Source organism: Tetranychus urticae, chromosome 3 (assembly GCF_039701765.1).
Source record: "Tetranychus urticae isolate SD_2017Ah chromosome 3, NJAU_TeUrti_SD_1.0, whole genome shotgun sequence".
NCBI lineage: Eukaryota > Metazoa > Arthropoda > Arachnida > Trombidiformes > Tetranychidae > Tetranychus > Tetranychus urticae.
In genome coordinates, this window is record NC_142960.1 from 21,468,590 (window position 1) to 21,492,561 (window position 23,972).

The 23,972-nt window shown below is 33.0% G+C and overlaps 5 protein-coding genes across 7 annotated transcripts; 2 read left to right on the forward strand and 3 right to left on the reverse strand.

Moving 5' to 3' along the window:
- Positions 1–505: 505 nt before the first annotated feature.
- On the reverse strand, positions 506–2,687 carry eRF3 (eukaryotic translation release factor 3). The gene is made up of 2 exons (XM_015932450.3): positions 982–2,687; positions 506–866 (listed from the first exon to the last, which is right to left on the reverse strand). The coding sequence occupies exons 1-2, from the start codon at positions 2,533–2,535 to the stop codon at positions 696–698; spliced, it is 1,725 nt and encodes a 574-aa protein (XP_015787936.1). The 5' UTR covers positions 2,536–2,687; the 3' UTR covers positions 506–695.
- Positions 2,688–3,206: 519 nt separating this feature from the next.
- LOC107368442 (juvenile hormone acid O-methyltransferase-like) lies at positions 3,207–4,994 on the reverse strand. Its single transcript, XM_015936261.3, has 4 exons — positions 4,768–4,994; positions 4,394–4,704; positions 3,884–4,297; positions 3,207–3,731 (listed from the first exon to the last, which is right to left on the reverse strand). The coding sequence occupies exons 1-4, from the start codon at positions 4,956–4,958 to the stop codon at positions 3,493–3,495; spliced, it is 1,155 nt and encodes a 384-aa protein (XP_015791747.2). The 5' UTR covers positions 4,959–4,994; the 3' UTR covers positions 3,207–3,492.
- A 1,880-nt stretch (positions 4,995–6,874) lies between these two features.
- Positions 6,875–11,768, forward strand: LOC107365029 (uncharacterized). 2 transcript variants are annotated; one of them, XM_015932498.3, is made up of 4 exons: positions 6,875–8,834; positions 8,964–9,195; positions 10,400–10,432; positions 10,589–11,768. In XM_015932498.3, exons 2-4 carry the CDS (start codon positions 9,017–9,019, stop codon positions 11,193–11,195), a joined length of 819 nt encoding a protein of 272 aa, XP_015787984.1. In that variant the 5' UTR covers positions 6,875–8,834; positions 8,964–9,016; the 3' UTR covers positions 11,196–11,768. The 2 variants fall into 2 exon arrangements, with proteins under 2 accessions (XP_015787984.1, XP_015787982.1); XM_015932496.3 differs by having other exon boundaries at positions 6,875–8,536.
- A 1,067-nt stretch (positions 11,769–12,835) lies between these two features.
- On the reverse strand, positions 12,836–17,063 carry Pi3K59F (phosphatidylinositol 3-kinase 59F). Its single transcript, XM_015932328.3, has 9 exons — positions 16,893–17,063; positions 16,516–16,704; positions 16,037–16,295; positions 15,315–15,950; positions 15,082–15,215; positions 14,901–15,015; positions 14,003–14,810; positions 13,470–13,930; positions 12,836–13,343 (listed from the first exon to the last, which is right to left on the reverse strand). The coding sequence occupies exons 1-9, from the start codon at positions 16,973–16,975 to the stop codon at positions 13,329–13,331; spliced, it is 2,700 nt and encodes an 899-aa protein (XP_015787814.2). The 5' UTR covers positions 16,976–17,063; the 3' UTR covers positions 12,836–13,328.
- Positions 17,064–18,442: 1,379 nt separating this feature from the next.
- On the forward strand, positions 18,443–23,764 carry LOC107364880 (uncharacterized). 2 transcript variants are annotated; one of them, XM_089268822.1, is made up of 5 exons: positions 18,443–19,036; positions 19,231–19,332; positions 19,429–19,589; positions 19,747–21,331; positions 21,362–23,764. In XM_089268822.1, the coding sequence occupies exons 1-5, from the start codon at positions 18,679–18,681 to the stop codon at positions 23,509–23,511; spliced, it is 4,356 nt and encodes a 1,451-aa protein (XP_089124948.1). In that variant the 5' UTR covers positions 18,443–18,678; the 3' UTR covers positions 23,512–23,764. The 2 variants fall into 2 exon arrangements, with proteins under 2 accessions (XP_089124948.1, XP_015787813.2); XM_015932327.3 differs by having other exon boundaries at positions 19,747–23,764.
- The last annotated feature ends 208 nt before the right edge of the window (positions 23,765–23,972 follow it).

A 23,972-nucleotide genomic window follows, 5' to 3' on the forward strand; every position in this document is an offset into this window, starting at 1 on the left:
AATTATTAATAACAGAGAAAGGCACAAAATATGAAAAAATAATATGATGAATATGCAAGAATATTTCCGTTTTTATTCCTGATTATGCTTGAAAATATTCAAAATAATCAATTTAATGACCAAATGACCAGTTGACAAAATCATTTTTGTTTCATAAAAAATCACTTGTTATGATACAATTTTTTTTGTTTTCAATCAAAAAATTTCTAAGCTGTTAACAATTAAACAATCTATCCTTTCAGACTAGCAAAATATTCCTAAAAATGATTTATAATCTTGTTTCTTTAAAATATGCTGATATGAAACAGAATAACATTTAATCTAGAATGAATCTCTATCAAGGATATTCTTTGCCTTTCTCTGATTATTATGTAGTTTAGCTAATAATCAAATGTATCAAAAATTATTAGAAATCTTATTCAAATAATGAATCCATTGTTTTACATTGAAAATCTGGTTTCTCGAGTTGTGTTTCAATGTGTAAAAAAGTAGACCAGGGAAGAAGTTTTTTAAATTAATCATAACATGTTTTAATTATGATTAATTGTGTTAAACTGGGTTGACATATGAATGAATGATCAGAGGCAAAAAATATTTATATTATAAATGTATATTTTTTAGATTCCCGATGTTAACTCAATGTTTCAGCAGACGATGTTGAAGGTTGATTTGTATTCGAGTTAATCTAATTCGATTTATTCCACTACTCTTAGGATTTTACCAATGGCGATTGTTTTTCCTTCATCACGCAAAGTGAATCTTCCCATGTGTTGGAATTGTGCGAATGGTTCCATACAAATCATACCACCAGAGCATTCAAGCCTCATTATAGCAATCTGATCCTGTTTAACAAATCTTGGTCTAGTCTGTTTATAAATAAGGTTAATATCAATAAAAAAAGAGATACAATTAACAATAAGGCTACATCATCATATAATGCAACAATGAAAACAATTAAAAACCAATCAAACTAGAACATACCTTAGACTTTTCTCCTGATTTCTTATCAATCAAACATAAAATGGCTTTAACGGATATCTCTTCAACAGCGGTGTGAATATGGAGAACTGCTGAGTATCCTGAACATATAATTGATTTATGCTCTAGAATAACCACTTGAGCGTCAAAAATTTTACCAACATTACATGGAGTGACAGGATCACAAATTACAAAACCAGGGGAAACCTCCTCTTCTTCTACTCCTTTAAGCTTTATTTTTACATTTTCTCCCGAGAAAACTTGGTTTACTTCATCTTCATCACACCATAATTGCAGTATTTCAACTTGTTTACGGTTCGGCATTAATAAAAGTGTGGCTCCCTTTTTAGCAGAGCCTTGTTCCACTTTACCAAATATTACGGTTCCCATATCTTTGTATTTATCAACCACGGGTAGTCTGAAAGGTCCGTCATGTTTACGATCTAGGTCAGGTAATGTATCAATAAAATCTAGGAAGGCCGGTCCTCTGTACCAAGGGCAAACACTTTCTGGGGGTATATCGCGAAGAAATGTGCCAGCTAAGCCTGAACATGGCATAAAGTGAAGTTCTGTTTTAGGGTTGAACCCGCACCTTTTAAGATATGGAAGAAGCTTATCTCTACATTCAGCGAACCGTTCTTCGTTCCAACAAACTGTTGGATCGTCCATTTTGTTTATCAGTACAATCATAAATTTAACACCGGCAGTTTTGGCAAGCATAGCATGTTCCCTGGTTTGTCCTCCTCTTTCAAATCCAGTTTCAAATTCACCTTTTCTGGCTGAGATAACAAGTACAGCTAAATCAGCTTGAGAGGTTCCACAAATCATATTAGGCACGAAACCTTTGTGTCCAGGAGCATCAAGTAATGTGAAATGTTTATGTTCCGTCTGGAAAAAAGCTCTTCCAACTTCAACAGTTTTACCCTTATCTCGTTCCTCTTGGTTGGTATCTAAAGCCCATGAAAGATACCATGACTCTCTGTTTTTCTCCTTGGCTTCTCTTTCATATTTTTCCAGTGTACGTTTATCGACCATACCAGTTAAATATAACAATTGTCCACCGATGGTACTTTTACCGGCATCAACATGGCCAATGAAAACAACATTAACATGTTGTTTTTTAACTGATTTGTCACTAGATTCTGAGACTCTTTTTTTACCACCTTTCCTTTTTTTGCTCACTAATTTTTCACTAGTTGCACCATCGCCTCCTAGTTCAGCTTCATTTTCTTTTTCAACAGCTTCATCAGTGATGTCAATATCTTCTTCATCATCTCCTTCTTCATCACCTTCTTCTTCAATTTCACCGTCATCGACTTCCTCCCAATCGTCTACTGGTTCTTGTGATTCAACCTGGTCGGATTGTGAGCTGTTGACATTTGCACCACTAGATGATTGATCATTTAAGGCCCCTGGTCCAGAGGCTGAACTATTAGTATTATTAGTTACTGAAAAACTAAAACTTGAAGGCACAAAAACGGGAGCATTGATGTTCAATTGAGTTGATAAACCAGAAGACAAACCGTCAACGTCACCTCCTTTCTTTTCGTCTGACATGATTAACTCAATAATATTCACAATATCTAGAGATTCTTAAGAAAATTGTTGCTATTTCAATAAATTATTTACACCAAAAAGGCAATTAACCAAGATTCAAAGTGAATCTAGTGGAGCCACAATTATAAAAAGATCCAAACACGTTTACCATTAAAACACAATGGCAAAAGCAATTTCTTGCAGAAACTACTTTCATGTTTACGCATGCCCTCCATTCATCAGCGGACTGTTCAAAACCAAAACACAATCGGTTAACAGGTAAGACAATTTCAGTTACTCGACTTTACTAGGTAACATTTGGTAAAAATGAGCCCAAACCTAAACACAATTCAGCTTATATTAGTTAGTTTCCTAAGCATTGTCATTAAAACATTAAACAAGATAAACAAACTAAATATTCAGAAGATTATTAACCAATAGATGGTGTGAGCAGAGAGTTAACTTCATCTCAAGTTGCTAATGCCTGAGGTAATCGGCATCTTATGAACAATTTTATGTAAGAAAATGAAGTTTCACAGTAAAATGACAATGTTAGTTTGTTTCTATGCTTTATCAATACTTTATTCAAATATTTCAAGACTCCAAGCTGATAAAAGTTGGATTACTCAACAAGAAAAGTGTGAATGCAGGTGAATATTGATCAACTCGTAAATCAAAAAACTGTTTTCGTCTTTTTTGTTTCAAATCTTTATTATGTTTTATTCAGCAATCTGTTGACTTGGTTAATGTTAGATAATAGGTTACTATAATTTAATCAAAAACAAATCATTTCAATATACTACAATACATTTCAATATAATATACTACTGTCGATTTCTTACGGACTCATATTTAAAGATTACAATTTATACAGATTGTATGTATTTTAATTGATAGTCATTCAATTTTACTGAATAGTTTTGATTATATAGTCATGCAGGTAGATTGGAATGCTAATTTAGAGTGAATTATTACCAATTAGATTTCAGTCTCATATTCATTTTGGTTTTCGTCTTTGTTAATCTTATTCTTTGTGTCATTGGTCGCAGGTTTTTCGGCTATTGCGGTTAAAAATTGGTAATCTACGTTGATCTTTGGCAAAGTACTCTGATGTGCAATGAAAACCCTTCTCATGTGTTCATAATAGTCGTTCAGAAATTGAGGATGCAAATCTTTGGGAACATGAGCCAGAAAGTGACACAAAGATACCAATTCACCTGCAATGGAAATAAATACAAAATTAATAATCAAAACAATATTGGTAAATTAAAGCAACCCATTGTGGTCCATATTGTTTCACATTGATTTTGTTCAATTTGAATATTTGTATTCTTGAAAAAATTGCCCTTTTCAATCGCTGATTGCTTACCTTTGAATCCGTCAATATCTTCATAAGTGAACGTCGAGTCATGTATTGCCACTTCAATAGGCTTCAAATTAGCAGTTTCACACAATTGAATCCAGTGATCAATTCGTTCTTTTTCAGGAGGAATCTCATAAACAGGGAACGGAGCCGATGATTTCCTACGAATTGTTGAAGATTTAGACTTGGGTTTAGCCAAATCAAGCAAATGTTGGGAATCGGCTAATTGAGAGGTTGAGGCTCGCCGAGCAAGCTCAGATTTTATATCTGACTGAGGTTTTGTAGCATATTTGGGTTTCTCATGATCCATAGGAACCTCAAGCTTTTTAAACAATTCATACCAAGGTTCTTGATATGTTATCTGTTCTTGAAGGGGCAAAATGGGGCTCCAAGAAAACATCAATAAATAACATTTTCCTCCTTGAAAACAAATACAGCAACCATAAGAATGGATTTTTGAATAATGTTGGAAATAAATCTTTATGAAAATCTGTTTCTAATTTGAAATTAATTTACCTGGCTTCAGCATTTTATTGATGTTTTCCATGGCTTTGGCAGTATTTGTAACCCAATGAAGGCAAAAAGTAGATGTAACTACGTCAACCGATTCCGCTTCTATGTCCAAGTTAACTGACAGTTCTTCCCACTCGTCACAAATGTTTCCACAATGAAAGTTGAGGTTGGAGGTTGAATAATTTTCCCGAGCAAATTCAATCATCTTTTCACTGCAATCGAAACCAATGATTCGTGAATCGGGAAAACTGGAGTAAATCATTTTCGTTATATTTCCAGTTCCACATCCAATGTCCACAATAACCTTTGGAGAACTGTAGAAACAATTAACAAACAAAATTAAAGAAAATGGCTAATCACAATTAAAGTTGACTTACACATTTTGAAAATCTTTTTCCAGTCTCTTCAAGAGATATTCAGAATCCTTCTTCTGTAATCCATTGGATTTATCATAAAGCTGAGGATCGTTATTCATCTCTGACCCAAGATTCTTGTTTGCTGCTTCAGCCTTCCATTTCACCTTAAATATCTCAGATTTCCAACTGATTAACATAACTAATTTCCTCATAACTGTTTACTATCAATTTAACCAGTCTAAATGGGAAAAATCATTTCTATTCTGAGAGCAAAGCTTCCAAAACCATTAAAAAACCAGAGATTTCACCTGAAATAGATTTGAATCAAGACAGAATCTTTGGAAAATAAATTGTTTCCTTTTTCAAATGACAATTTTTCTCGAGGAAAACAAAACACCGTTATAATGTCTACCAAGATCAAGTCTTTTTTTGTCCAGTTAATTAGCTAATTATTTTTACCTACAACACTTTACCTTAACCTTATGGAAATACAAAAAAGGTTAATCAACCTTTTGCCAGATTGAATGGTGAAAAAGAGTTAAAAACAAAATCAAAATATAAGCAGCTCTTAACCTCAAAAATGATATTCACCTTCTTCTGTTGGTTAATGTTAATTGCTGTCGTGATTGGATTTTTAATATAATCCTGTTAATCTACGAGTTCATCATTAACTTGACCATAACCAATGAATAGAGTTGGTCCATCAAATGGTAAACACCAGAAACCAGATTTCTGGTTAGATCAGGCATTGAAAACATCGATGAATACAATCAACTGTTGTTATTAGTTAATCACGTCCATTATGATCAACAATGTTGCAATGATTGAAACTCGTTCTTTACCTAAATATAAATTACTAATTATACACTTGAAACGTTTCAAAAATAAGTAAATGGTTTCACTAATTTGATTTGATTAATTCGTTGAGCGAAAGTGACCATTCTGCTTGTAAAGGTATTAAAAGATGCATAATCAGAATCTTTTTTGTTTCAGCAAACTCCTAATTAAATGATTCCTCTTTGATTAACGGAATTGATCATTATATCGATAATAGCTTCTAAGTTACATGTTTAACTGTCAAATGTATTGGTTGTGAATCATAAGTTGTGATTAAAGATGATTACAGGATAATTAACACACAACTTCACTTTCGCTTTTTATTTTTCAATCCAATTTTACATGCAAATATTTTTTATCAAATAATCTTCTTCTTTTAATCAATACGAACCCATTTTAGGAAATATAAAGTGATGTTAATGTGATTAGTGAAAAGATTGTTACAATTGAAACCTTTTTATTTCTGCTTTGTATTCCTATTCTTGCATAAGTGTTTCAATCTTATTTATAGTGGCATCATATTTAATCGTGTTTTAATCACAAGAATGATTAAAATAATGACTCAAATGATACCAAAAATGAGCCGTTATCATTATCATTATCATCAAATGGCCTTAAGGTTTGACAATTTATTTGGCAACATTTGTCCTTTAAACAATGATTTATGATTATCTGAACAAAAAATAGAATCTCAACTAATTGAATTAAAAGAATTAACACTTTTTAGGCGAAATTATCTGTTATAATTTGTAAATCTGTGAGTTATAACATCACAAGAATCATAATGATGAAAAAATCGGGTAAATCACCAAAATATGAGCTTTGGGTTTTCAATTTTCACTCGTTAGACAAATTGTCAGAATAACATGAATAGTTTTTTTTAATGCGCTGAAATATCATTACATTTGATTGTTTCCAGATTTTATCTGGATTATTTATTCTGTCCTTCAATTGTTTCATTGTGTTGATGATTTTAAATTAGATACGTTAATTGGACTGATTGGAAGCATTAGTTTACCCTTTATGGCTTTGAGACTTTACGTTTGCTTAATTTTTCTGATATAAAAATATCCTTCTCAATGTAACTCGGATAAACAATATTATAAATCAAAGGATATAAAGGAATATGATCAATGATTTGAATTAGTCAAATGATTAGTTCAGTTGTGGATATAATTCCGTCTTATTGGCATTAATTGAGTCGATTTAGCGGCTTAGTTGACTATCGGATTGTCTAATAGATGGCTGTGGTTATGCATTGTTTTTAATATCAACGGTAAGTCTCTCGATAAGAAACAATGGCGGCTATTAATAGAAACCAGTTATTTTTATGATTGGTGAAATCAAAATTGTATCTTAATTCAAAATAGTGTTTATAATTATTTTATGGTAATTAATAGTGAACTGTCATTTGGTTAAATTGGTGTTTTTATTAAAATTCAACGTTAAAAAATCCTGGTTCGGTTACAGCTTTTCTTTACGTGATGGGATCAAGAAGAAGCCTCTTTGTTTTACCTCCAACTCTAATTAATTTTTAATTTCTTCTCATCATTGTAATCACTTTTATCATATTTATCCGGTTCTGGTTGCCTCCCTGCTTGTTTTTTACAGGAAAATGTTTAACCAAATTGCTGAGATGAATATTCTTCAATTATCTGCTCTTCATTAATGAATATTCAACCGATTCTGGACCAACAAGTGAATCGAAAATGGAAACAAACCAATCTTTTTTAAGCTTAATCATATGGGCAATTTTTGGTATCAAACAGGTTAAAAAAGTTGTGATTTTTGTGGATTACAGTTGAGGATGGCAAATTTTTTATTAACTGCATTAGTTGATTGAAGTAAACTAAAAGTTCAGTTAACTGTTACTTTCATTTTGTTTTTGACTTGAAGTGACTTTGATTGGATAGGAAGAGGAAAAGATTCAATCATGCTGAGCCTTGATTCCAAGCCGAGAATAGTTATTTGTTTCATTTATAATATTTAAATCGGTAATTAGTTTAGGCCTGACTCATCATTTACCACTAAAATTAATAGTGTTACCTCAAATGATATTCATAAATTATCGCTATCATAATACATGGTTTTAAAGAGTGTCCCTGCAATACTGGCAACACAAGAAACCACAATTGACTAAAAGTTAAATAATACTACTTAACCTCAACATTAACATTTTATTTGGACAAAAATTATCTAAATTTATTTTAATTAAACCTGAAAGTGAATGATGACTGGAAGGATACAAAAAACAACATTTAAATAAATATATTTATAAATATAGATACTTAGCTGATTACCAACCCTGCAGCAGATTGCCCAAAGAGTCAACAGTTGGCATATCAATACAAAACAAAGTATACCAGCAACATTGGCCTAACAAAGACATTTGGTTAAATTGTCAAACACCAACATCTTTACACCAACGGAATCAATCCTTGAATTTACTCGGAACCAGCGTTATCACCTATTAATCCAGAGTCAACATGTAACATTGAAAATTTAACCCAAACCTGAAATCATTACCGACTGCTGTCCATTAGCAAGTGATCATCTTTTTTGTTTTTGCTGGTGACAAATGATTAAAAAAGGAACCATCTTGCGGCTAAGTTGATCATTTGATAATAATGATAATCAGCGTGAAAACAGCAACAGAAGCTTAATCTTCTTCCTCCTCCTCCTCACTGATACCCATCTTGGCGATTTCCGTTGCGAACCAGTAACCACCTTTTTAATAAACCAGAACCAGTTAAAGCAAGATGAGTAAATATAACAAAAAAGGAATCAGCTAAAATAAAATTCAATATAATGATCATCATCACCAATAAAATTGTTTATAAATGTGACTCACTCTCGCAAATTGTACCCGCTATTTACCTTTTTTGATGACCGAGGGCAGTGAGCAAAATTTCATCATAATATCATCTTTTACTATTGAATTAATTGTGGACAGGTTAGCTTATTAGACTCATCTTTAACATTCAACATTCAAGTAAACACAAAATGCCTTTTTATAATACAAAAAAAGGCAAACTGCTAAAATTAACATTAACATTACCGCATTATTGTGGTCCGTCTTTCCCTTCACTATCACTTTCTCCTTCATCTTCCTCATCTTCCTCTCCCTCCGCCTTTTTAATATTTTGTTTCTTTCTATTTTCTTATTTTTCTCCCTCTTTCGCTAATCTCATTTATATAAAAGTGTTTCTCATCAACTTTGAACTACTCATTTGATCATTTTAATCTCATTGGTTAGTTTAGCAATATTTTAGACTTCATTGTAACCTGTGATTCAACGTCTCGCCATTTCCCTCCATTTCAACAACACCATATCAAGATAAAGGATTTTTACCTTCATTTTCCATTCTCTTTTTTTCCAGCTTACACTTTCACCTCTTGATTAATACCACCGTCAACCAATCTCATCATCACCATGAAACGTGCTACCCTGTGTTCATTTGGAATCTTGGTTATTCTTGTTCTTGCCATGTCACCTGGAAGTGACGGAGGTCGTCGTAAAATTTTGATGGCTAAAAAATTGGCCGCTCTACTTTTACTCAACAAGAAACGTTACATTTTTGTAGCTCCATTTCCATTACCAGTTCCTTTACCGTGAGTAAAATTACCTTTTGTTTTTTCTTTTCACCAGTTTTTCCTTTCAATTTGGATAATTGACACTTAAAAATCGATCAATATTTTTACGGCCGTTACCATTATTGGACTTTATCGCCATGGTTTGGCGCAGTGTTTTATTCCCAATCTTTAGAGATGTTATTTTTATATGCTTTGGAAATTATTGTTCAGTGTATTGTTTTGATCTCGTTAACCTACTGATGGTTCCTTTTGTTCCCATTTTTAAACTGGAATTTGACAAATTACATTTTCGCACTAAGTTTACATCAGATTCTTATTTTATGGACTTTTTATACAAAAAAGTCAGTTCTTGAAGCACGTTGCGTCGTTGATGCTTTTTAAATAGCTTGGACAAGTTATATATTTCAGTATAGCTCTATTAATCCAGTTTTAATGTTTACATCTAAATATTATTCAGTTGTAACTCTATTTTTTGATCTAATCTTGATCTATAGTCTAACATGAAAAATAGAGCTATCCTTAAAATCTGTCGCCAGATTAAATCTGTTCAAATGTTGAGGTCAATGAATTTAGTAATGGTAAATCAAACGATTAACGGTTTAATTAATTGAAGGAAAAGGTGTATCTTCTTAGCCACTGGCAATGCTTAGATCAGTATCTTTCTGGACTATTTTTGTTTGCTTTTTCAACTTTGAAACCATACTAAAAGGGAAGCAAACAAGTGAAAGTTATCCTTTAAGGCAGAACGAGAAAGGAAGAACAATCATTAGTTTATCTGATCTTTTATTCAGATTCAATCATCACTAATTATGGATCAAGTTACCATTTAAATTGATGATTGCGATTGCGATTTTGTTTTTTTAAGTTCGCAGTTTGTTTCATCAAACTTTTTTTTATTGTCTGAAGTTTGACTGGATTATGACATTTAGCATAACTCGTTTTTATTACAACAACCAACAATCAGATACGATTCAAATTGATTATCATTTTGATTCTTGGTATAGTTTTTGTTTTATTTTTATTGTTACCTTATGTTTTTCAATTTATTTTAGACTAAGCCTTAACTTTTATGACTAAAATGGTTTCATTCCAGGAGAAGGAAGTCAATCATAGAAATGATGTATTCCTTAATTAACCATGCAAAAGAACTGATTGATATTCTTCCCTTTTTCACTATAATTAACCTTATTCTAACACTCTCTCTCTTTTTCTTACCTTACAGAGTAATAACCAAAGTTAAACATATTATTCACAAGTAAGTTGAAATTACCTTTGTTTTTCTTTCGATTGTTGACAGTTTAAAATTAAAACTATTTTAAGATGTTGCCATTTCATTTAAATTAACAATTTAAAATAACTCACGCCTAAATCTAATCTAATACTTGTTTGACTCTATTTTGTTGTTCATCAGAGAAAAGGTGCCAGTTCCAGTTCCAGTACCAGTTCACCATCAAGTGACTAAATATGTTGCTGTTCCTGTCCCAACGCCTGAAAAATCGTGGCCAGAAGATTCATGGAAGATGCCTGAAGCAGCATCTGAAATTTCCTACAAAGTAACAGAGAAACGTCATCGTCCAAAGAATTTGGATAACATATATTCTGAATCCTCTCACAACCTCAAATATGCCGAAAAGCCCACTTATTCCGAGACTCCAATCAAAATTTCAGAGAAGTCATTCTTGGATTCTTATAAATTACACGACAAGTCTTACCTCGAAGAATCAGACAAACTTCCAGAAAGATTGTATTCCGAGGAACACATGAAATTTGATCTTAAACCTTATGGATCTTCTGCTGAGGAATCTTACGAATTACCCAAGAAATTTGACATCAAACATCTTGACGAATCTTATAAATTCAATGAAAACTCTTATTCAGAAGATTTACTTTCCAAGTTGACCGGAGATTTGTCTTCAGTTAATCATGGATCAACAGATTATCTTGGTGAAGCCTCTGAACTCAGTGAAAGCTATCCAATGTTATCAGAAGGCAGTTTGACAGTAAAAAAGAAGAAGTGAAAACTGTCGATCGTTTTATTTTCAATAATCAGCATCAACAAATTTTTCAAGCCATTTTTTCATCCATTGTTCATCTCTTTTTGTTAATCCATAATCAAGCAACCGCCGATAAAGCTCCATCGTCTTGTAAATATCTATCAATCAAAGCAACCATGAGAAGTAGACTTATGAATAATGTCTCTACTCTCATCACAATTGCTATCAAAATCATCCAAAGAAGTTCATACACAACTCTTTCCACAACAAACAATCAACCACCAAACACAAATCTACTTGATTATTATACTTGAAATCAATGTTTTTTTCACGTTTATAAATTGTATTTTTTGTATAATTGAATCTAATCCATTATTAGATTCGTATTGCTGTACCTCTACAAAACTACTTATGATTTACTCTCTATTTTTTATAACTATTTTTTTTTGTTTTGCTCGGTTATTAGTAACCAAGACAAATGTATGTTGACCCTTTTGTTTCCACCTTAAGAACCCATTTTTTTACGTGTAAATAGATCTCATCTGCTGAAATAAAAATTCATCTCAACACTTTTGTTAACGATAATGTAAACTGAAACTAAATAATGTCTTAATTTCTTTATGTCATCATAGTAATTGCTTTTATTTAAAGTACAACATTTGAAAACATTAGATTAAGTTGAGTTGCCTAAAATAGATGAACATTAACCTGTAATTAAATACTACATTGGTGATTCAATTTCAATGTCTAACTACATAATTATGATTATAATTGACATTTGGTCACTGTTTATAACCTAAAATTGAAAGTTTAATATAAATGGGTCAGCAGACTAAAAAAGGTATATATTTTAACTTTTTGAGGGCCAACCTTATAAATATGAGCCAGTCAAACATGTTACTTATTTATCCATAATAGTAATGATAATTTAAAAAAAACCAACACTAATAATGAAAATATTTCATGCATTTTTAGTGTTTCAAACTTTTCTTTTCAATTTAAATTCTCAACTTTCACCTTTTTTTCATCATTCATGTAACATTACTAATTATAAAATACATGCATTTTCAATACTTATTGGTCTTGATGCAGAAAAAAAACAAACACCAAATTTAAAATGTCCTCGGGTCAAGTTGAGATGAATTTTTGAGTAGCTCTGCATGAAAGTTGTTTTTCCTGATTCCTACACTCATTAATAGAGTATAAAATGGGCATTTTGTTTTCAGATTTTATCTTCTTTATTATGATTTGGATGAATAATTGATTTGAAAGATTTAATGCATTACATTAAGGTATTTTACAATGAAAGGAAAAATAATTTAATCTCAAGCACCTTCAATAAAGCTTGAATGGTGTCCATTGTGAGGGTTAATTTGATATTCACAGATCAATGTTTGGTAAAAGATGATATAATTTGTTTATCAATTGTTGATTGTTACATACAAATTTCAATAGACATGAAGTAATTTTAAGTTTATTTAAATGTAATGTAAGCGTGCAAAAGGCCGACAGTTAAGATTTTATTGTGATAAAATCAATTCAATAAAAATTGACTGATCGTTGCAATTTGAACAATTTTCTTGATTTTAAACTCTTCTTTGCTGTCGGATTCTTTATTGTTGGAGGTAATTTGGTTGAATGGAATAATAAAGACAATTATGATCTCTTTTTTTTGAATATGTATTTCAATGGAAACTAAAAATATATTTATGGAAACACAAGAAAAATTATCATTAAATACAAATTAGCTTTCTTTTTTTTATAAGTATTTACATATAATTTACCAAGTAAATACAATTACAATTTAGTTGTAGTTTTACTTTTGTTTTGTACGATAAATTTGGTGTATAATATTTGATGAATTGTCTATGTATACAAGAAAACGGCAAATGGTCCTAATGAAAGAATACGAAAAAAGGGAGAAATCGAGAAGAAAATCATATTTCGTTTGTTATGCGTGCTTTTCTTTAGAGTGCTAATTTGTTGATAATTATGATAATTTCAGATTTTAAATGTACGTTCGAAAAGGAAAGATGATGAATCCGACAACTTTTGATAGTTACGCGTGTCCAATATAAACCATTACAAGAGTTGTAAACAAATATAATAAAATAATCCAGATTGAAAAATAAGGCACTTGAGTTGCTTAGGAAGACATCATTTTCTCCAATACTGAAAGGGAAGAAAATTAAATTGTAAGATTAAAAGTTCAATAGCAATTAACAAGAAAAAAGCACATTCGAAGTGGATTATAAAAATGATGATCCTTTTATCTGTTAACAAGATCATTGAACTTACCTGAGCAAATTTATGAATTTGTTCAACCAGTATGGCCATTACAGCGGTAACACTGACATCAATTAATCCCTGAATGTAATGAACTGCTTCTTCATCATTTAAATCAAGACGGAATTTGTCCTGGACTTTCTTAACAGTTTTATCAGGTTCTAATGCAATATCAGGTATTGTTGCATCTACCATTAAGTTAAAAAGGTTGAGTATTAAATTAGCATGACGACGGAGATGCAAAAAAGCTGTATAACAAAGTTTCCTAAATGTTTGATAATGATCAGAGGTAACACCACCCATCGCTTCAACCATTTCACGGCTCAATTTCATTGGAGGTGGAAATGGTTTTGGATCACGACCCAAAATATACCCAAAGTCAACATGGAAAAGATGTCCTTTCTTGGTTAAGAGTAAGTTATCCAAATGACGGTCACCAACTCCAAGAAGATATGTGATTATACAATAACCAGCTAAAAAATAAAGAGAAAATTAAATGTAAATAAAAAAATTGAATTGATATTAAGACGTTTAAAGATAATTACCACAAGATTTAACATAAGTGTCCATAACATCAGGTTGAATACCGTAAGGGGCATTTTCACACGGAGCAGCTTCACGGAAAAACTTTTGAATGTCAGCATTTTTAATTACTTCAGCTACCGGAAAAGATTCAATATATTGAACAAAACCATGTTTACAGCTCGTGGCCAATACTTTGTATGGAGTTAACTTTAAATCTAGATTTTCTCGTCGAAGAAGCTTATCGATCAATGTTATTGTGTGTAAAATCAATTGATCTTGCCTTAAATCATCACCAATTTTCAATATGGCAATATATCGACCCAAATCTTCGGTAATAAAAGTCAGTTGACTAGGCATTAGGGCACTTTTAAATAGAGTTGCTGTTTCTGGAAGAATTCCGATTATTTTTACTTTAGGATCCAATGGTAGAGGCAAGCCTTCAAAATGTTTGAAATTTATATGGTAACTTGAACTATCACTGAGAAGAGAACGTAATACTTCAATTTTTTTGGTTCTATCACCTTTCTCTCGTGCGACGGCTTTCATCAAGCAAACAAGCTTATCGACAAAGCTCTGGGCTCTGAGGATAGTGTTGTATCTCCGATGCATCTCACGATCTCCTCCATAAAGTCGATCTAAGAATCGTCTCAACACAAAGTTATACATATTAGAAACTTTTTGATCTTTGCATGGTGGATTGCCAGATGAACTGCCTGCTGTGCAGTAGCCATAAAAATCTTCACATTCAACAACAAGGTACCAGTAAAAAAAATTGGCTAAAATATCATCACTAGCTGCCTTTTCAATCAGAAAGGTGGCAAGATCCATCTGTAAAAGAGAAGCATAAAATTGATGAGAAAAATTAGGGAGAAATAACAATAAATTTTATAATAAGATATTAATTAAACATTAGCTTACATCTTTCATTTTGTCTGACGGATAAATAGCCGCATCAGAGCTGTCAAAAGCTAGATTGTCACATCCTAATGGAGTAATCGAAACTTCAGAGGTAGTACTCATTTTACGGCTAACACTGTATAAGATGAAAATTAATTGATTAATGGCTCACATTTATCACAATAGAATGAAAAAAACTTACTTTGATTCCTTCTCTGGTTCAGTGGCCAAATCAGACAGGGATTTTTTATAAGTTTTGAAACAGTCATTTTCAATAACGTCTAAATCCTCATATTTAAGAGCTTGAACGAGCTGAAGGAGATAGAGGATCAGATCCTGCAGGTAATATAAAGGTTGATGTTAAAAACAAAGTCAAAAGAGTTAATAAGTTACTAAGTTGTGATCATAAATCGAAATAATCGAGATGAGCATTACCTCATCAGGAGCTTCTTGTAACCTTGAAACTGCATATTGACGGACAGCTGGATGTTGGAATGTAGGAGAAAGAAGTTCTAGTGCATCTTCAATGTCCATGGGCTCCCAAGAATATAGCAACTCAAGTGCTTGTTTGGCCTCAGTTTCGGAGTCCCAGTTAACACATTTCAAAAATTTGGTTAGCGCTTTTTTTTGATTCATTAAGTAAAATCTATATTTCCAAAGTAAATCTTGTTCGTCTGATGTAAGAACTTTGGTTGGTGGATAACTGACGATCATGTTAAGCTGATTACGCGTTTGAGCATTTGGTTTGTTATCTCGATCAGTTAGACCTGTTCGATCACTTCGATACAATTTGTGATGTTTATCCTCAACCAAGTTATCCAAAAGCAGCTCTGGATCAGGTACAACAATTATATCACTTTCGAAGCTTAATAGGCAGCTATCCTCTGCACCCGTTTCAAAGTATACCACAGTATGATTTGTATTATCAATTTGGATGGATGGAAATTCAATGGATAAGTACATTAGATGGGAATCCTTTTCTCTTTTAGTTGTATTCTCTATATTGACAAATGTTATCTTATCAAGCCAATCAATTTTTGGTATATGACCTCTGCCATATCGTTTCTTTAGCTGTTGAAATATAGAAATGAAGAGAAATTAGCCCAGAATGAAGAAAAAAGGAGTAAATTTGGTGAAATGAAAATAAAAACACAAACCTTATTTAATCTTGCACTTTTACTTCCTTTATCACATTTACCAGGAGTACCATCTCCTGAGTCAGCCTCAACTCCAGGCCAAATTCTGAGATCATAGATTCCCTGTCGAAAGGTTGAATGTTTACCAAATATTGATAAAGATGTTCCACCAACAGGAATTGATTTTCCAGGCCCATAAGAATCCCAGATAGTAATACCAAGTTTAGCATCTTTCGGAAGGTCACTTAATTTTAACGGAAAAGTTAGCCACTCATTCCAACTGACCATAATAAAAACCAATGGATAAGCGAAAAATTAGAGAGAGTTTAAAAAAAGATAGTATTAAAGTGATACAGATAGAAATTGATATCATTCTCTAAATTAACAAACACTCTGGCCCAAACATCTTATCGAATTTGAACAATGTTCAACAATATTCGAGAAGTATAGGCACAGTTTGGTATCAATTTGTAACCAGATTTTGAGCCAATTGAACATACCTCCACTGATCAACAAAATGTTTATAAGATGTTTGTTTAGGCGGACATAACTGTTTCCCATGGCTATATATATGACAAGATATGAGGAGATCAGCTTTTTTATCATCATAGAGACCAGAATACCGAAGCTTAGGATCATCCATTAAAGCCTTGAAGTCATGTCTAGATGGTGTGCCCTCCAGAGTGCCTCTGTAAACCAAAGAAAAGGTGGAAATTTATCAATTAAAGCACAAATTAATAAATTGCAATAATAAACAGCAAGTCAAAAAGACACAGAAATATAATAAGGAGATTGCAGTAAAAAAAACAGTAACAGATAAAATGAATACTAAAAGTGTAGTTGATGGGAATCATTAATTAGAGAAAATTGTACTTACATTTTGATTTTAAAATTTACATCATTTAAATCGCAAGAATATACATAATCAAATTTATCATGGCTAGCTTCCAGATTATTCATAATGAATTAAATAGAAAAGATTTAAGAATTAATCGTTTCACAAGAAAAAAAAGAGATTGTTTTTGTTGTCTCATTCGATGAGACTGAAAAGATAAACAGAGAAGAACTGACACAAGAATATCTCTCTTTCTCTCACTCTCTCACTTTCCTTTACTCCTTCTTTTCTCACTTGGTTTTATTATCAGCTGAGTTTGATTCTGATATGTTATTACATGTATTTAGGTTCATTAAATTAAAAGAAAATACAATTGAGTTTCAATAGAACAGCTATCAATTTTTAAACAAAGACACTAGACATCTCTACAAGTAGCTCTTCAATAAATATCTTGACGGTCAACTCTTTGACTACTATTGTTTCCCTGTAAAAATTTGACCAATGACCGATAACTGGGGCAGGTCAGTCGGTAAAATTCTGTAATTTTAGCTGAGAAAGCCCAAAACAAGAACCTTTTGCATGTTCAAGCAAGATGGCGTCTCAAGAACGCTATCTTATGGACCAAAAGCGTTAATGTTTGTATTGGCTATTGATCCATGAATATTAAATCAGTTATAAGCTAAGACTTTCATAGTTCATTTATTAATTATTTGTGCCTTTGATCTCATGGGTATTTAAATTTACATTTATACCATTTTTAACCGTTTAATTAATTTGGTGGTTTCGAGCAGATTGGACAGCTTTAACAAACACTTTGTAAGCAATGGATTTTGGTAGAAACAAATGGCAAGGTAATTGAAAGGAAAATTGTAAACATTGGATAACTAGGCCTGAATAAATAGATCGCTCCAGGAATATTGAGAAATTTAAGGTTAAATAGATCGAGCATACAACAGAATCAGGAAATTGTTGGGTAAGATCACAGTTTAGGTTATGTTTATGTGATTCCTTTAATCCACTGTTTTAAAACTATATCTATACTCATGAAGATATGATTAAAATGTCAATATTGGGGAATCTCGCGAGGAATTTGATCAAAGTAACTCATCTGTTTTAAAGATTTATAAATAGCTTTTAAATTAGTGTAAGAAAAAAAAGATGAACTCAATATCTATTGAAATGAGCAGCTGATGAAATCACCAATTTCCAGTGTAACTAATATAGGGATAACATTGACACAATTAACATGATAACAAACAGCTTTGGTCAAATGACTAACATTGGTAAAATGAGTTATAAAACATGAGAAAATTAAAAATGATGCAAGAAATGATAATTTATGATCCAAATGACTCGATAATGTTTTGCGGTTAGACTAGTTTAACTTTACACTTTATCAAAAGATAGTCATATTGGATTAAATTATAGACAGAGCAATTTTAGTAAAATATGAATGAAGTTGATTTGATTGTTAATTACGATTCAAATCTTGTAAAGGCTTACGTTTTAATTTCAAAAGCCATTTTTTGAATGAAGCCGCCATCTGTCAGTAAACATAAAAGTGCTCTTTAGTAACCATAGTAATTCTTTTCATTCGAGAAAATATTTTACCAGAACAACAGCAATTTGCTTACTGTAGTGGTTTGTCTTTATTATTGGAACCTTAAATTTTTCCTCTTTTACCATCTCTACACCTTTAATTGTTTATAACTATTGACACTATTATTTTGGATCTATTGTAACGTTTCCTTCAAAAGTGTAATAAATTAACTTAAATGTCTTTGTTTGGCAACGCCTCAACAAACCTTCAACCATCTTCATCATCATCATGGAACCTAACCGTAATTTAGCTTCAAAAGATGGCCGAGAAAAAACAGTTGAAACTGAAATTTACTTTTTGATATGCAAATTTTTGTCTCTTGGTCCATGTTCACGGGCTGCTCAAGCAATTAAAGAGGAAATAGAGGAACATCATCTACTACCATTATCTTACAATTGGACGGGTGAACAGAGAAGGTTAACTCTAAGCCAATATGAAAAGAACTTTCCTCACATTAGAAATGATCATCTTATACAAATTTGTTCTCGTATTGGTCCTATTCTTGATTCAACAATTCCACCATCAGTACCTGGTATTAATTCACTCTTAGGAGCTGGTACACAATCTCTACTTCGCACATCATCAGGTAAATTTCATCATGATCTGTTTTGTATTTTTAACAGGTCAAGTATGTGTGTATATACATTTTTGTTTCCTGTATGACAATCTATGTTTGGGATCATATCTTTCATTTGTTTTGTTTTCCCAGGTTTTTTTTCATTTATTTAGTATTTATTTACTAATTAACTTGTATTTATCTCTATCTTTCTCTCTTTACAGTCATCAAATCTTCTAATTTAAGTCATCTATTGTACAGAAGACATCATGGAGCACCACTTCTACCCTCATCAAATAAGACTGCAAGCAATCCTGGCAATATTGGTAAATAATTTTATTTAAATTTCGTAACAATTTAATTTCTTGAAAATTTAATTAAGCTCACATAATTCATACGCATTATTTTTGATAAATTTGCAGTTAACATTTTGTCCGCCCGGGAAAGCTCAGGATCTTTTGCTGTTAACCAAACGTTATCAACTTCTATGTACAGTAAAAAACAAATGCACAAAAGGTACCTTGGCCATTTATCATCAGTATACTGTGTTGCATTCGATCGAACGGGAAAATATATTTTCACGGTAAGTTATCTGCCTACTCTAAATGGTTCAGATTTGATCCTTTCAATGGACACTCAATCGTATTCATTGATTTTGTTTTTGTCATTTATTTTACAAAATAAACTGTCGATTACTAAATTATTCGATATTTTAATCAATATTCTTCTTTCTTCGACAGGGTGCTGATGATTATCTGATAAAGATTTGGAGCGCAATCAACGGAAGATTATTAGCGACTCTTCGAGGTCATTCGCAAGAAATTACTGATCTAGCAGTCAACTACGAGAATACCCTGTTAGCATCTGGAAGCTGTGATAAAATAATCAGAGTGTGGTCTCTTAGAACTACTGAACCCATAACTATTTTAGTTGGGCACACTGCTACCATAACATCCCTCAAGTTTTGTCCTTACTCAGAGACTGAAAATCGTTTTCTCATTTCTACCTCTAATGATGGATGTGTTAATATTTGGCGCTGGAATGCTAATACTATTGTTTTTGACGCCAAGCCTATTAAATTTATTGAAAAAAGACACAAAGCGAATGCCCAGATTTTATGTTCATCTTTTAGTCCAGGAGGATCATTTTTAGCTGTAGGAAGTACAGATCAATTTGTCCGAGTTTATCATCTTTCTCCGCCAAGTGGTCCAACAAAAATATTGGAGATGAATGTCAACACTGACCAAGTTGATAGTATTCAGTTTAGTAACTATGGTTTAAAGTTTATCAGTGGCAGTAAAGATGGAACTGCTCATATTTGGTGGTTTGAGAGACAAACTTGGCATCGGCGTTTGCTCAACATGAATGAAGTTCTTCCACCAGCTCAATCTAACAGTGAAACCGAAGGAAAACCAAATAAAATTAGAGTAAACATGGTCTGTTGGACGTGTGATGATGCTTATGTGATAACAGCAGTGAATGATCGTTCTATCAAAGTATGGGAAGCAAACACAGGTAAACTGAAGCATGTGTTATCAGAACACGAAGATGAAGTTTTTGTGCTCGAAGCTAATCCAGTTGACGGCAGAATATTTCTCAGCGGTGGTCATGATGGTAAGATAATCATATGGGATGTTAATTTGGGTACATCTATGGCAGTCTTTTGTAATCGTATTGAAGTCCCAGGTGCGATTGATGCGAGAGGTGCAATTTTTGATTGCAAATTTTCTCCCGATGGTCAAATGATTGCTTCAACAGATTCCCATGGACACCTTGCAATTTACGGTTATGGCTCTCGTGATCGATATGAAAGAGTGCCTTGCGATGTTTTCTTTCATACTGATTATCGTCCTCTGATACGAGATGCTAATCACTATGTGATAGATGAACAAACTCAATGCGCTCCTCATTTAATGCCTCCACCATTTCTTGTCGATGTTGATGGTAACCCATATCCACCTCATCTTCAACGCTTAGTACCAGGTCGTGAAAATTGTAAAGAAGATCAACTGGTCCCATATATTGCTGTACACAATGAGCGTGGAGTTGCTGAAGTTTTGCAGCCTGTTGTAGGTCCTGGCCAAGAATTATTACCACAAGCCGTTAATAGACATCCACCTCCTCAAATACAGCCTCAAATACAGCCTCAACTCCAACCACAACTCCAACCACAGTTGCAGCCCCGACCTCAGCTTCTACCTCAGCCACAGCCTCTGCCTCTACAACCTAATCCTGCGCCACAATTACCATTCAATCGAGGATTAGTGCAACATGTTCGAGAACGACTTGCATCTCCTCAGCCACAACCGTCAGCTTTAGTTCCTCCTCAGCCACAACCGTCAGCTTTAGTTCCACCTCAGCCACAACCGTCAGCTTTAGTTCCACCTCAGTCTCCACAGTCTCAACAGCGACCCACTATTGATGATATGATTGAAAGGTTAGCGCAACAACAAGCTCGAGAAAGAGTAAATGTTGAACATGGTTATGCCGCATCATCATCGGTTAATGGTGAAGAGCAAGGACCTCAAAGGATGCGAAGTCTTTCTCAGTCTTTACATCAAGGACCTTCTTTACTTAGAAATGGCCCCAGAGCTGGTCAAGAAGCACAGGGTGTTCGTCAACCTGGAGCAAGCTGGCAATCAAGAGATAAAATGTCAACAACACCTTTAGGAGGCAGAATAGTCGTCGAAAATTTAAGGCATGGGCTTCTTAATCGGATGATCTACTCTTTCCAATTAGCCAGTCGAGCCGAAGAAAAACTTTATCAATCTGAATGTGAACGTAAAAGAATACCAGAAACTCCAGTTGCAGTGCAAGTTAAAGAAACCGTTAAATTGAAGCAAAAGAAGAAAGTTGTTCGTCGTAATCAAGATGCTGATAGCCGGCTAATTTTAGGTAACAATGAACCTAGTGCCTTGTCTCGAAACAGAGAAGGTTCTTCTGTTTCCAATGATCTCGAAAATGTTGAAGATTTAGTCTCAATGGACGAAAGTGACTCTAGTTTTACTGAGAGTGACTACAGTGGTGGAAGTTCAACCGGTGAAAGTGATAGTGACGGTGAAGAAGAAGAAGAAGAGGAGGACGAAGATGAATCCGGTGACGACGGAGAACGCAGTAGGGAAATTGTGACTCGTTCAGCAAGAACTCGTTCACGTCGTAAAAAATATCCTGAATCATGGAAAGATGCATGTCTGAAATTGATAAATGAGTTATGGGAAAATGAAGATTCTGAACCATTCCGTTTTCCTGTAGATTTTGAACAGTATCCAGATTATTGTCGTTATGTAGATACACCTATGGACCTATCAACCATCAAAGAAGAATTGGAAAACTATACGTCAATGCAAGATTTTATTAAAGACATGGAAACCATGTTTGAAAACTCAAAAAAATACAACACTGATAAGAAATCGCAAATTTACATAATGACTCATCGACTTCGCAGAAAATTTAAAGAAAGAATAGATGCGATTAGTAGCAGATCTTTGCATCGTAATATCCGTTCATCTAGAAAGCGCGATTCAAGATATACCCTTAGAAATAAGAGACAAAGGAGAGAGAATCTCAAATACGAAGATTATGTGACAACGATGCATACACGCAAGAAAAAGTCTAAATTGAAAAGGAAAAATGGCGAGCGTTCCAAAGAACCACTACATGTTGCCACAACAACTGCATCATCATGTTCTTCAGGATCAGCTTCTTTCTCACCATCAACATCATTTGATCCCTCTCAACCATCTACATCAGGACTCTCCTCTAGAGTTACTAGTCAAACTGAAGAAAAGAAAAGAAAACGAACCAGACGAAGAGTTATTCGAAATGATAGCAATGATGACGAAGATGGTGTGGTGAACGAGAAAAGTGTTCCTAGTAGCTCTACATCTGGTGTAAATGGTTTAGCTAATGGGGTCAAAAATACCGAGTATTTTAAATCTCTTGTTCAATCTGAAGAAGAGACCGATGTTGAAGATACTCGTACAAATGGTTTAAATCATCATTCCAATAGTGAAACTGAAATTGAGAGCAATAAAAATGATACTGATGCTACTGAAATTGCCGGTGACGATGAAACTCAAGATGCTATCAGTAACGGTCCCTGTGAAACTAAACCAGCATTACCAAGGAAAAGACGTAAAGTGAGAAAAGGTAACGTTGGTTTTAGGAAACGTGCAAAAACTGTTAACGGGTCTGTGAATGGAGGAAATAAGGTACGATTAAAGCTACCCAAGCCAAACGTCCCTATAAAAGAAGAACCTTTAGAGCCTAATGATGCATCTGATGTACAAGCTAAATCTGGACCAGATAATGCTACTGAAGAAGATATTTGTGCATTATGTGTTCGAAACACTCCACTCGGTGACTCTAGTACCTCTCCAATTGATTGGATAGCATGTGATTTTTGTCCCAAATGGTTCCATCAAACATGTGTTGTTATGCCGCCAGGTTTTAATAAGAAACGTGACAAGTTTAAATGCGACAGTTGTAAAAAGAAGACTCATTAATTTTTCCAAAGCCTCAGAAATTGCTTAATGCCCAGCCAAATTGATTTAGCTAAGAGCGAAACAAAATTCTAAATTCTATTACAATCTTTTAGTTTCGCATTATTTCTGTTCAAAATACCTACAAAAATTTCATTATATATATACATAACTTTTTTCTCTTCCTTAATCCTTTTCAAATTTCATTGTAAAATCAAACTTTCATCAATTCATTTCATTCAAGCTTAAGAAAAGAAACTGAATTTTCCAGCCTCAATCTTCGATTTCTAATTTATTAAATCATACACATTGTAAGCGATAGTTTACATGTATAGCAAAAAGAATGGACCAAATTGGAAAAAGCTTTTTGTCTATTCCATCTAATTATCCCTTCTCTTCTAATCAACTCATTACAAATGTAAATCAAGCTCGCAAATCTTTTTTATCCAGTATTAACTAAGTTTAAATCGTTCATTTTTCTTATG

Excerpts from the sequence above, each read along its gene's own strand:
- eRF3 (XM_015932450.3), bottom strand. The coding sequence starts at position 2,535 with ATGTCAGACGAAAAGAAAGGAGGTGACGTTGACGGTTTGTCTTCTGGT. Across the intron at positions 867-981 it reads AATCAGGAGAAAAGTCTAAG|ACTAGACCAAGATTTGTTAA; the intron begins GTATGTTCTAGT and ends ATTTATAAACAG.
- LOC107368442 (XM_015936261.3), bottom strand. The coding sequence starts at position 4,958 with ATGAGGAAATTAGTTATGTTAATCAGTTGGAAATCTGAGATATTTAAG. Across the intron at positions 4,705-4,767 it reads GAAAAAGATTTTCAAAATGT|TTCTCCAAAGGTTATTGTGG; the intron begins GTAAGTCAACTT and ends TTGTTTCTACAG. Across the intron at positions 4,298-4,393 it reads CAATAAAATGCTGAAGCCAG|GAGGAAAATGTTATTTATTG; the intron begins GTAAATTAATTT and ends TTTGTTTTCAAG.
- LOC107365029 (XM_015932498.3), top strand. The coding sequence starts at position 9,017 with ATGAAACGTGCTACCCTGTGTTCATTTGGAATCTTGGTTATTCTTGTT. Across the intron at positions 9,196-10,399 it reads CCATTACCAGTTCCTTTACC|AGTAATAACCAAAGTTAAAC; the intron begins GTGAGTAAAATT and ends CTTACCTTACAG. Across the intron at positions 10,433-10,588 it reads GTTAAACATATTATTCACAA|AGAAAAGGTGCCAGTTCCAG; the intron begins GTAAGTTGAAAT and ends GTTGTTCATCAG.
- Pi3K59F (XM_015932328.3), bottom strand. The coding sequence starts at position 16,975 with ATGAATAATCTGGAAGCTAGCCATGATAAATTTGATTATGTATATTCT. Across the intron at positions 16,705-16,892 it reads GTAAATTTTAAAATCAAAAT|AGGCACTCTGGAGGGCACAC; the intron begins GTAAGTACAATT and ends TTTGGTTTACAG. Across the intron at positions 15,951-16,036 it reads AAAGTGCAAGATTAAATAAG|CTAAAGAAACGATATGGCAG; the intron begins GTTTGTGTTTTT and ends ATATTTCAACAG.
- LOC107364880 (XM_015932327.3), top strand. The coding sequence starts at position 18,679 with ATGGAACCTAACCGTAATTTAGCTTCAAAAGATGGCCGAGAAAAAACA. Across the intron at positions 19,037-19,230 it reads TCTACTTCGCACATCATCAG|TCATCAAATCTTCTAATTTA; the intron begins GTAAATTTCATC and ends CTCTCTTTACAG. Across the intron at positions 19,590-19,746 it reads CGGGAAAATATATTTTCACG|GGTGCTGATGATTATCTGAT; the intron begins GTAAGTTATCTG and ends TTTCTTCGACAG.